We start from the raw sequence: 12,677 nt of genomic DNA, 5'->3' as shown, positions 1-12,677 counted from the left end.
GTGCCCAGATTTAATTTTTTAAAGCATGAAGAGAGAGAGAGAGAGAGAGAGAGAGAGAGAGAGAGAGAGAGAGAGAGAGAGAGAGAGAGAGAGAGAGAGAGAGAGAGAAAGAGAGAAATGAAACTTCTTGTTAATTGTTTTCTTCCAGCAAAAACTGGTCTTATTTTATCACTGACTATGGGAGAGATTCTTAGAGAGAGAAATCATCTCAAGCTTAACTTTGCAAAGCTGAGGCAAGCATGCCGCTGTAATTGAATAGGACATTATGCAGAATTCATAAAGGCTTTTGCCTGACAGAGCATCATTAAGATAAATCAACTGGAAAAGAACAAGGATCCGGTGCCTTGGCATGAATCCAGAGAAAACATTGCTTTTCATTATTAGATTCCTTTTGTTCCTTGTGGAAAATGTTGAATCTACATGAATGTATATGTATATGTCTACATGAGAGAGAGAATAGACAGGCATGTAAACCAGCTATTGTATATACATTCATGGGCACCACTTTAGAAAGAGGATACTTAAGATGTCATCTTTTTAAATGCCTTTGGGGCAATTTGATGTGTGTGTGTGTGTGTGTTTGTTTTTGTTTTTTAAGGTAAAAATCAAGCTACACAATTTCAAAAGTGACGACTCTCTAATGACATTTAAGATGAAAATAAAGTTTAAATCAAGTGTGAGGTGAAGATTCAAGACACATGAAACTGTAAGAAACAGGGCATTTCATTTTATTTCGTGTTGGCCCAAGAGGAATTCCTGCCTGTGCTCCCCCTCATTTTTTTGTCCTCAAGAATGCCGTTTAGCCTCATACACCAATAAGCCTCAACTGCCAACCCCCTCGGCGAGGATTGGATGCTTATTCTTTCGTTCTGAATGGGGAGAAGGTGTGCTTACAGCTTCATTTCCAGATATCCTAGGACAAAAATAATGTCGGCAGCACAGTTCCATATTTGGCAACGTGACAAGCCAGAGACAGCTTTTTCAATGTAGCTCCCCGAAGATTTAATCATCCATATCTTGTGGTGAGAAGCCAAGTTAGTTTCCTAAATAACATATTTGCTACATGGAGCATGGAACAGGGGGAAAGGACATGATGAAGGCCTGCACTCCTATCCCAAGAGCTTCAGAGAAAAGGCATTGTGTGCAATCATCACAAGAATCAGCTACACATAGCTATTCAACTGTCATGGGAACCTCATTTCTAAGGATCAGGTAAAGAAATAGTTCCTGCAAACACAAAGGCACATCAGATAACGGTGAGCCTGCTTCAGTTACCTAAGGAAACAAGCTTAATAAAATGATCTTACATCTAGACTGTCAGGCCTTTTATGATACTAGTTGAACACACAAATACCATACTGATATACTCAAATCTTTCCTTTTTTTTTTTCTTTCTCTTGCCTGCATTGAAATTAGAAGAGGCACATATGATAGCCAAAGGAATTGCCCTGCAACTTTAAAAAAATAATTTTTAAATGCCTTTGAGCTTAAACCAGGCATGGAAAATTTCAACCCAAAAGATTAAATTTGGAGAAAGTTACTAGCAGATGAGGACTAGCGTTTTAATGGAAACCACATTGCAGACACTATTATATATGACTCATTACTAAAAATGTTGCTTTCTGTGTAGTAAGATACATATATCAGCAATTTATTGATCAAATCTAGGCATTATCTTGAAAATGTCCACTAATGTTTAATGTTTGCAATGCCTTTTAACCTTCATAAGAGAAAGATACCATCTTCCCATAGAAGATATTCAATACAAATTTTTGGCACTGAATTAAATTTGGATTTTATTATTTTAGATTTTATGATAAACCTACTAATGCAAGCATTAAGATTACCTTTCTAGCTACAAAGAAACGTTCTGGTTTCCTTAAGTAGTGCCAGCAAGATGTTAGAATATAGCCATATTTAATTTGAAACTAATTTTTAAAATTTAGTAAATAAGTTGTGTACAGGTACATAATGCTGATAACAAATACCTCTGAACTCCTTAAAAGAGACCAACATTTAGAGAAGTTAGCCCTTGACTTTATGTGTTTTAAAACTTAAACCTTCCTCCCCATCTTCAGAAAGGGGATGGGCACAGAGGGGTGGCATGGGGTAGGACTGGTCATCAAAAAGCTCTCCATTCAGTTGGTGTTACCCATCCAAAATGACTAAGAAAGAGCCATTTGCATCTAACATAAAGACTCCATTAATATGAACCAAGCACAGCAAGGAGTCATAATGCTCCATGGCGTGTAAGTGCCATAAACCCAGGATTTTTGCCCATTTATTCACTGTTTATGTTATCAGCAACTCTAATAGTGACTAGCACATAACTGGTTCTTAATACATGTTTATTGAATTCTTCCATGAACAATTAAACCACCAGCTTTATCATTTCACAAGAAACAGGGCTGCAGTTTTATAACAAATCTGCAGCTTATTGCAGGAAAAGAATACAATATAGCAAAAATATTTAAGTAAGAACATCCATTTCAGGCAAAGGCTGTCTCACAGCAAAGCCTAGAGAAGCCAGATGTGGCTCTGGTTGTCCTTCCTCTGTAAGTGCCCCCACATGCCCACATTCTCTCTCACATCAGAAACCACCACCTTGTGGATGGAACACTTCAGAACCAGGGGACCAAGATGAAGTTTACAACCTTCTGGCCACATAGGCTGCTGCCTCCCTACAATCAGCCTCAGGATTGAAGTTATTTTAACGGAAGGAATTTCCTTTCCTCTGGTGCTATCTGGGGAGAATCAGTCATGACCTTGGAGATGGGTTTGGTCCTTGGTAACTAGGGAGGAAGCAGCAACTCCAGCTAGAGAGAAAGCTGAACTCGAATCAGAATCCGCATTCTAGGCAGGAAGGATCTCCCTTAGTATTTGCTGGCTCTAGAGCAAACGTGCTGGCAAAGCCCTCCAGCCAAAAGCCAGCACAAAGGTGTCTGCAGTGCGTTGGCATTATTGGCTCATTTTAATAAGGGAGCATAGTCACCACGGGGGACATGAGCTTTCTTATTAAGAGGGTATGAGATGGAAGGTACAGGACTTGAGCTTGTGTTAAATGATTTTGAGAAGAATTTAAGAAAGTGGGACTAGCCTGGCTGGCATTGCTCAATGGTTGAGCATCAACTTATGAACCAGAAGATCACAGCTCGATTCCTGGTCAGGGCACATGACTGGGTTGTGGGCTCAATTATTCTCTCTCATAGTTGATGTTTCTTTCTTTCTCTCCCTCCCCCTTCCTCTCTGAAATCAATTTTTAAAATATTTTTTATTTATTTATTTTTAACAGAGAGGAAGGGAGAGGTATAGAGAATTAGAAACATTGATGAGAGAGAAACATCAATCAGCTGCCTCCTGCACACCCCCCACTGGGGATGCGCCCACAACCAAGGTACATGCCTTTGACCAGAATCGAACCTGGGACCCTTCAGTCCGCAGGCTGATGCTCTATCCACTGAGCCAAACCAGTTAGGACTAAAATTTTAAAAAAAAGTGGGACTTTGCTCAGGATTGGATCCTCTCAGGAAATAGGTGTGTTATCTTTGGGATTCTTAATAATTTTTATAGTGTAGAAAATGCAAAGGGAGTGAAAAGTAAGGTGTATTGGAATCCAAGATGGCTGCACAGGTAAACACCTAGCCACAGCCGAACACAACAATTTCAATAAAATACAACTAAAATATAAAATGGACATTACCCAGAACTACAGGAAAGTCGACTGACTGGAAGTTCTACAACGAGAAGCAAGGAGAAAACCAGAAGGAAGAGCTGAGGAGCTGTAAAAGCCTAAGGTACAGAGACACGTGGCACGCATGGAGAGGATGGAGCCGGAGAGGAGGGGCAGCTAAGTGCCTGGCTGGCGTTCCCTAGCAGGAAGGAGATAAAAGCTCCGACTGTGTTGGGCCCCAGTTCTGACTGCTCTGAACCCCAGTTCTAGGCCAGACCCCGGGGACCCAGGCTCAAACAGAGGGAGTTGGGCTCTAAGGCGGAACCCCGGGGGAGTGGCGAAAGGAGGTCCCAGAGGCCGCACATTGAGCGCAGAGAAGGGACGGTTGGCTATGCCGCAGGATTGCCCTGGTGGGAAGGAGACAAAAGCTCCGGACTGCTCTGAACGCCACCTCCAACCCCACTTCCAACTGAACTGAACCCCAGTTCCGGGCACATTGGGGGAGAGCATAGACTGTTTGGTAGCAGGTGAAAATCGAGAGCACCTTTCTCTCAGAGGCGCTTGCAACGAGTACTGAAGGACTCTGAGACTCAGGAGCCGCATAGGGCAGGGCTGACGGAAGCCAAAGCTGCAGGCTCCACCTTGAAACCATCCCCCACCCCCCCTCCCCTCCACCCCCCGCCCCCCCCCCCACCCCATCAGGGAAGCTGCGAAAATGCTGAGACGAAATAGATCACAAACGAAAGAAATGGAGGACAAAAAGCGACTGGATAATAGAGTTCAAATCTACGCTTATAAGATTTTTCAAGAATTTCCTAGAAAAAGATCGATAAGACCTATGAGGATATGAAAAGGGGTCAACTAGAATTAATAAGGAATCAACAAGAAATGATAAGGGATCAACAAGAAATAAAGAATACATTGTCTGAAATAAAAAATATTATACAGAGTCCTAAAAACAGAATGGAAGATCGCAAGAATCAAGTCAAAGATTTGGAACATAAAGAACTAGAAGACACTCCTCCGCAGAAGCTAGAAGGCAAGAGAATCCAGAAAATTGAAGATAATCTAAGAAACCTCTGGGATAACTTCAAGCGAACCAACATCAGAATGATGGGGGTCCCAGAAGATGAGAGAGAGCAAGATATCAAAAAAAAAAAAAACTGAAAGAAATAGTGACAGAAAACTTCCCCCACTTGGTGAAAGAATTAGACTTACAAGTCCAGGAAGCGTACAGAACTCCAAACAAAAGGAATCCAAAGAGGACCACACCAAGACAAATCATAATTAAAATTCCAAGAGCAAAAGACAAAGAAGAATATTAAAAGCAGCAAGAGCAAAGCAGGTAGTTACCTATAAAGGAGCACCTATACGATTGTCAGCTGATTTCTCAACAGAAACCATGCAGGCCAAACAGGAATGGCAAGAAATATTCAAGGTGATGAATAGTAAGAACCTACAGCCAAAGATAATCTACCCAGCAAAGCTATCACTCAGAATCAAAGGTCAGATAAAGAGCTTCTCTAATAATAATAAAAAAAAAAAAAGCTAAAGGAGTTCATCACAACCAAACCAGAAACCAGAATTATATGAATTGCTGAAGGGGGTTCTTTCAGAAGAGAAAGTAAATAAAGATAAAAATTATGAACAACAAATACGTAACTATCAACAAGTGAATCTAAAAACCAAGGAAATTTAAAAAACAAAATCTGATGAACAATATTAACTGTTGAATATAACAGAATCAGAGTTATGGAAGGGGAGTGAACTGACGATTCTTGGGGAAAAGGGGAGAAGGGGATGTGGGAAGAGACTGAACATAAACTGTGCACCTATGGATGAGGACAATGGGGGGTAGGGAAAGGGCAGAGGGTGGGGTGCGAACCTGGTGGAGGAGAGCAATGGGGGGGGGGGGAATAACATTTGTAATAATATGAACAATAAAAATTTTTTAAATAAATAAATAAGTAAGGTGTATCGGTAAGTAATTAGCAGTCTCTCAGAATAACTAAGAGAGGGAGATGTTTGGTTATTTTTCAGTTTGGAAGATGTTATTGTTGGCAGAATGAGTCCCTAGTGATCTGTTTCTGTCTCGTTCCATCATGGTCTCTCAGGGACCTTGTCTGATGGTGGTGTGGGTGGCATTGTCTATGCTCCACTGAGAACACACTGCCTCGCTGTAAGGACGAGGTCAGCTCCCAGCCACCGGCAGCAGCTCTCACATGCCTGGCTGCTTTCTCTTTCTCAGAACAAGAGGCCCGTATATCACTTACTGGAGATTTAAATGTTAAAAATCAACCTAACTGTTGAATGAAGTATGTTTTATCCTCTTACCTTGACAAATACAGTCATAATAACAAAACTGAAAAGATTGTGTAAAACTATAGTTTTTATAGGACTGAAATTTGGCATTATAGTTTTAAAAACTGAATTTAACCACTATTCTACATATCTGGATGTCCTATTGATGAGACAGTGACGTTTGTGTGACTAATAAAAGACCTATATGGCTCATAAGTTATTACGTTTTTATTTCATAAAATTTTCTTGCCTACATTTTAGCAAATTGCTAATTATGCTGTTAAGAGTGAAGGTTTTTACATAATTTATGTTCTACCAACAATAATTTCATAAATTTAAAATAAAATGCAATGGCATTCAAAATATATAAAAATTGTCTATATCCTTATTGAAAATAGGGAATAGAAGTTTTTAATGAAAGTTATTTGCACATTTTTTTTCAAAAACAGTGATATTCTTCTAATATATTTAAAATTATTACAGAAATCAAGAGGGCAAAATAAAAATAATTACTGGATATCAAAATATCAAATAGAAATTACATAAGATACATTTTAATTGAATATTTTTAAAATATAACGTTTTATATTATAACATAAAATAAAACATAATTAATCTCATTAAACGCTAGAGGGAGGGAGGATGGCCCAGCCAGGCCTGGGCCCTCTCACAGGGCAGGAGCCCAGTGATCCCCGGGACAGATCACCCCAAAGAGATAGCCCTGTCCACCCATCCTGGGCTCCTTGATGGATCGCCCCGAAGAGGTAGGCCAGAGCCCAGGGTTCCACCTCCTGGGTGCACAGAGCCCAGGGACCTGCCTCCCCCGGGAGAGGCAGCAGGGACTCTCTGCCACCACCCACCTCCTTCCCGCGAGGTAGCAGGGACACCGGTACCCGCCTCCATGGCACAAGGGGATGTGGATGCCGGACCCGCCACTTCTGCGTGAGGCGGCGGGGATTCTCTGCTGTGACCCGCCTCTTCCATGCGAGGTGGCAGAGATGCCCCAGCCTGACTCCTCTGCACCATAGGGAGCCAGAGCGCAGGACACCCAGGCCTCGCTGCACAGAGAGGTCCCCAGGCCCCGCCTCCGCTGGGTGCACAGCCATCTTGTGACAGCGTGAGGGCATCCCGGCATCAGGGTGTGATGACCACCTAGGCCATTATTAGTATAAGGTATTTACTTTGCAATCCTAACATTCAGTGTCCATTTAGTTGCCAATGTACAAAATTACATCTATATTACATCAATATTACATCTAGAACTATGTATATAAAATTAAGTGATAGAAATTATAATGCTGAAAAGCAATAGTAAGCAACCATGTACAAACTGTCAGAAATGCCTTGTTAATTTCATAAGCATCTCTGGATTCAGAAATTGAAGCATGAAGAAGAGTAAATGGACTCTCAAAAGAAGCCTCCTCAAAAACACGAGTTAATGTCTTTTCTCTTACCTTTGCATTTTTACCATCCAAATCGTTTCTGCAGGCTGAAATAGTTACTATCTCTCATAATGTGAGCAGCACAAGCCACATAGCACGCAGACAGGGTTGGGGATGTTTTGTTTCGAGGACAGGAGGCAAGAGACATAAAGAAGCATTGTACTGAGCTCCACAACGCTGGGGGCAGAAATGCCCATTCCCTCTAACGTATCTACTTGGTGTGTCTAAATTTGTAATAAACAGGGTCTCCCAAATCAGAGGGCTTATTCCAGGGTCCCCTTTGGCTCACACTTTGTTGGATCTTCCTCTTCTTTTTCAAAATCAACCAAGTTTGGCCAGAGAGTATCCATGAGCACCTAGCTAAAACCAAAGCCACCGAAAATAGAAAAGTCTCCCAGAGAAAGGAAAATATATCAAGATTTGAGGGCTAAAGCCGGAAAGCTGCAGAAAAGGGAGCAGCGCTGAGAGAGAACACAAACAGACTAAATCTCCTGAGTTCCACTTGGAACCCCTATGAGCAAGGAGCTCACATGAGACAAAAGCAAGGGCTGGGGATGCTTTCTAACCTATGCTATTCTTGAATGTAAGAAGCACTCATGCCTCTGGTCCTTCTTGTCAGCCAGTGGTTGTTGGTGCCCATTCAACACAAACAGGAGCCCCCACCTTGGAGTGCGGTGGAGAAAGAAACTTTATTCAGCGCAAAACAGTTCAGTTGTGAGACAGCATGGGCGTGAGAACAGCTCAGCTGTGAGGCAGCCCTTGGGCCAGGTGACCGGGTGCTAGAGAGTCACGCTCCTCTCCTCACTGGTCTGCTCTGCTCTGGCCTGCTCCAGCCTGTGCCAATCTGCTCTGGCCTGCACTGGCCTGCTTCACTCTGCTCTGGCAACATATCTTCAGCTCAGCCAGGGAAACAGCAGCCTTGAATGCAAAGGAAAATGGGGTCCCCAAGCCAAAGGGGAGCTGGCTCATACAGACAGAAGCCCCTGCTCCTGTTCCCTGATTGGTCCATCATCGTGCAAATGAGGACTCCAAATTCTTGCAGTTTGATTGGTCCAAAAGGCACTGTCCTGATGGATCAGAAATGAGCTATTCTGATTGGTCAGTGAAGGTGTTGATGGGGGCGGGGGGGAATGTAAGACAGGGAATTCAAGGCTGGAGATGAAGTATAAGCAAACCTTGTTAATCCTTCATTATTTACCAGACCCCAAGCCCAAACCTCTTTGTCGTGTCAATTCTTCACATATTGATTGTTCCATTGTTTTAAAAAATATAAAAGCTGCACGCTTTGGTCACTTCTTTGAGTCTCATATTTTTAGGAGTCCCTATACATTCAAAATTAAATTTATTTTTCTCGTTAATATTTTATGTCAATTTAATTATTAAACAAGTTTAAAAAAAAAAAAAAAACCTACAAGAGAAGAAAAAAGTTTTCCTCCCCTACAATAGCCTACTTATATTTCTTTTTTAAAGTAATGGGGAATGAGCTCCAAATAGGCATGTGCTGCATAAATTTCTGAGCTTCAGCAATGAATTTGGGGTGTTTAGAAGGTTATGTGCAATTTTGTTTCAATAATTTAGGTGGCAGTGAGGATTTATTGATCACCCTGTCTTATGGAATACAAGCAAAGTATCCATTTCCTTTCTTACACCCCGGAAATTAGCACGTTTTAATTGCTTCCTCGTTTGAGGGACTTGATTTCATTATAATCATGAACATCAATGGATAAACAAAGTTAGAAGACTGCCCATTTTTCCTTTCGGTGTCAGCAAGCACCATGGTGGCAAGCAGGCCTTTATATTGTTGCCAAAACTCCTATGGAAGATTATAAATGCCATAAAAGAAATGGTTGCTCAGATGCTGGCTTCTAGGACTCTGTAGCCTAGCACTGTTTCCCAAAGTGTGGTACGAGTACCCCCAGGGGTACGGGAAGAGTTTGGTGGGGGTACGCATTGCACCGGAGTTTGGTGGGGATATGCACTGCCCCGTGCTTAGCTGCGCCTAATTCTGTGTTCTCATGAGTACAAGAGGTACTCAGCGTTACGAAAATTATAGAAGGGGTACACATATGTCAAACGTTTGGGAAACACTGGCCTAGAGTAACAACTTCCAAATATTTACTGCACGCCGGGCAAGTACTGAGATTGCGTTAATTGTGTAAATACCGTTAATAACAGGAAATCCTGATTCCTCTTCCCTTGGAGTCAGAAATGGACACGCAAACATGGACACCTCCCAGGACAGCTTTCAGAAGGGAGGAAGCACCTGACAGTCTGCGAGACCTTCTGTTTCACCACAAAAGGCATAATCGCCACTTTGTGAATGAGTAAGTGCACTTTTGTGAACTTGGAACCCAAAACTGCTCCAAATTGGTGGGATGTTGTTTGGTGACACCTCTAATCTAGACCTAATGCGGTGAAAGATACAAAAAGAATCATTCTTCATAGATAAAGAGGATGACAGTAGAGGAGCTGCTATTTCTTAAAATCACACACTCATTTTCTTCCACAACATTCAGGTTTGTAATGTCTAAACTAAAATAGATATTCAAAGTTTTGTTTCCTTCTTTTCTTTATAAAGAAATATAAAGCCCTAACCAGTGGATAGTCCCAGGTTCCGATTCTGGTCAAGAGCATGTACTTTGGTTATGGCATATCCCAGTAGGAGGTTTGCAGGAGGCAGCTTATTGATGTTTCTCTCTCATCAATGTTTCTAATTCTCTATCCAGATCCCTTCCTCTGTAAAAAAAAAATTTTAAAAAAATACACACACACACACACAACACACACACACACAATCTCTTCAGGTATTGTAATGTGATGATAGACCACAGCTCATAATTGTTACAGAAGGGGAGACTTTATGGCAATGAAAATTAACTTACTGGTGGCATGCTACACCAGAAGTGAGTCTCACAAACCTAAAACTGAGCATCAGAACCCAGACAAAAGACTACATACTGTGTGACAGCGTATATATGAAGTTTGAAAAACAGGCAAAACCAAACTCTAGGATTTAGGGACATTTGCTTTGGTGATAAAACTATAAATAAAAGCAAGGAAGTGACTTCCCAATAAAAGATTGTGGTTTCCTTTGTGGAAAAAGAAATAAATGACTAAGAGGGACATGAAGGGCATTTCTCAAACATTAGCAATGTAAGTAAACTGGTGTTTGCTTTGTAATAAATAGATTAGAAATGAACTGTGCTTATGGGTGTGTGCACTTGCATAAGGAAACGTTGGAAAAATAATTTGTGGATCCAATTACATATCAAGAGCATTGGGAAAAAAACTGATAATCTCTGGCACTCAAATTCCACCTTTGGAAGTCTACATTATAGCCATAATCACTTTAAATTGTCTTATTCCTGATGACATTTGCTATAAATTTATTAATACTTTGGAGATTAATATGACCTAAAATCCAACAATAAGGGAAATGGCTGAAAGAAATTGTGTTTTCTAATTTTAAAAAAAATAGCATACTTACAACTATGTTGGTTTTTTTTAAAGTTCAATCCATAGAAACAAGACTTGAAAGACATATAATAAAATGTTAAAAGTGACTTTGGGGAGTGTGGTTAGAGTTGATTTCTTTTCTTTTTCATGTTTCACCTGATTTTTCTATTTTTCTCAAAAATATAGAGCAACAATGTACCATAGTGAGATCCAGACCTACTGAGTGGATATCATGGGAACCAGTGATTCTCAAAATTTTATGGGGAGAATACAGAGGCCTATAAGAATCTTCCAAAAACCAGGAAAAGGCACACATGTAAAACACATGTAAAATTTTTCCCCATATAATTTCAGGGGATTCATGAAATCTATGACACCTACCTGTATCCACCTGGTTTGAAACTCTGCCTACATGAGCATGACTTCCAGAGAGCAATAGGCTAAGATTTAACTATCTGAATGGCTGGGGAAAGGTGGTTTAATTAAGTAGAAAGGCGTTAGAACAAATTATTTTCTCCTCAAGAGTCAATAAAATTCCTCAACAAAGACAGTGGAATCAGTCCCAATGGTTGACAACTGTTCCCTCCTACCCCTCTTTATTGTGTAAAAGAGAAACTTAAGGCTTTCTTTGCAATTACTTCTTCCCTGTGTATAGTTCTGCACCCAGATGGATGAAAATAGAAATATGGTAAAACAAAACTGATGAGACAGCTCCAGGCATGAGACCAACCTCCCTTGCTCAGATCTTCCCTGGCAAGTGGATCTGAGATACTTGAAGGAGAGAACAAAGGAGACCCTCAGAGCCCTGACATGCTCCACACCACACTTGCCAGGAAGCTTGCAGCCCACTACACAGGGCCAGATCAGCATTCATACATGTTGGGCCATATTCTCTCATCCTAGGTCCTTATCCCAAAACATACTCATTAGATTATGACTCTAAGCCTATTTATAGTATTCCCTCCCATCACTCCACTCCCCTAACACAGAAAAGCTCACCTAAAACTTGGCGATATTTAAGGTTGTAAATATAAATATCTGGAATCCCACATCACAGAATGAGCTGACTACCATGTGCTCACAGAGTTGGGAGACCAGGTTGTAATGCTGAAACTGGCCTTTGTTCCCTCTGTGGCCACGATTTGTATCCCATTGCCCACTTCAGGGCTACCTCAGAGAGGATGGAAGCTCTGATGAGACTATACAGGAGGGTCATGATAAAATTAAGGATTATCATTTATGTATCCCTTCCTATGTACCAAATGCTTTCACATATCCTATCAAACCCCAATTCCTGTGAGATCCTCATTTTATAGGTGACAAAACTGAAGCTCAGAGAAATGAGTAAGTTTCCCAAGGACACACTGGCCTTGACTCTTAGTTCAGTCTTATTGAAATAACCATAACCAGCCACGGCATGCAATCAAGGTACTGTCAGTTTATGAGCTTAAAAGTCAAGATCATACTTTGATAAAATCAAGATAATACTCAACAGTACTTTGCTAATGGGTCCCTCCCAGACTCACTTTCCATCTGTCTTAGGAACTTAAGCAATAGGGCAATTGATTGCATGACAGTCTTACATAAGGTTTCTATGCTTGTTTTATATAAAATGGGAAAGATATTATAAGACTTTCTTATTTACTAGACTTATAACAAGAGCAAACAAAAATTATGTGGGTGAGACTAATTAAAAAGAATTTCCATTTTGAATGCCTTGTTCGGCTCAGGCACTTGGAAATTGATTTGGATTATGAATTCTGAGATGGCACAATGAGGGAATGAATAGCGATTTGCTTCTATAATAA

At 40.9% G+C, this 12,677-nt stretch overlaps 1 protein-coding gene across 1 annotated transcript in view; it reads right to left on the bottom strand.

Annotated features, from left to right (window-relative positions):
• Positions 1 to 8,147: 8,147 nt before the first annotated feature.
• PAPSS1 (3'-phosphoadenosine 5'-phosphosulfate synthase 1) overlaps positions 8,148 to 12,677 on the bottom strand; it is a 115,378-nt gene continuing 110,848 nt past the window's right edge. The window contains exon 13 of the mRNA XM_036409640.2: positions 8,148 to 8,158. Within this exon, the coding sequence (XP_036265533.1) occupies positions 8,155 to 8,158 (4 nt within the window). The 3' untranslated portion in view covers positions 8,148 to 8,154. The remainder of the gene's footprint in view (positions 8,159 to 12,677) is intronic.

The sequence above is a fragment of the Pipistrellus kuhlii genome, unplaced genomic scaffold, assembly GCF_014108245.1.
Source record: "Pipistrellus kuhlii isolate mPipKuh1 unplaced genomic scaffold, mPipKuh1.p scaffold_m20_p_1, whole genome shotgun sequence".
NCBI lineage: Eukaryota > Metazoa > Chordata > Mammalia > Chiroptera > Vespertilionidae > Pipistrellus > Pipistrellus kuhlii.
This window is presented reverse-complemented; position numbering and strand designations above follow the sequence as displayed.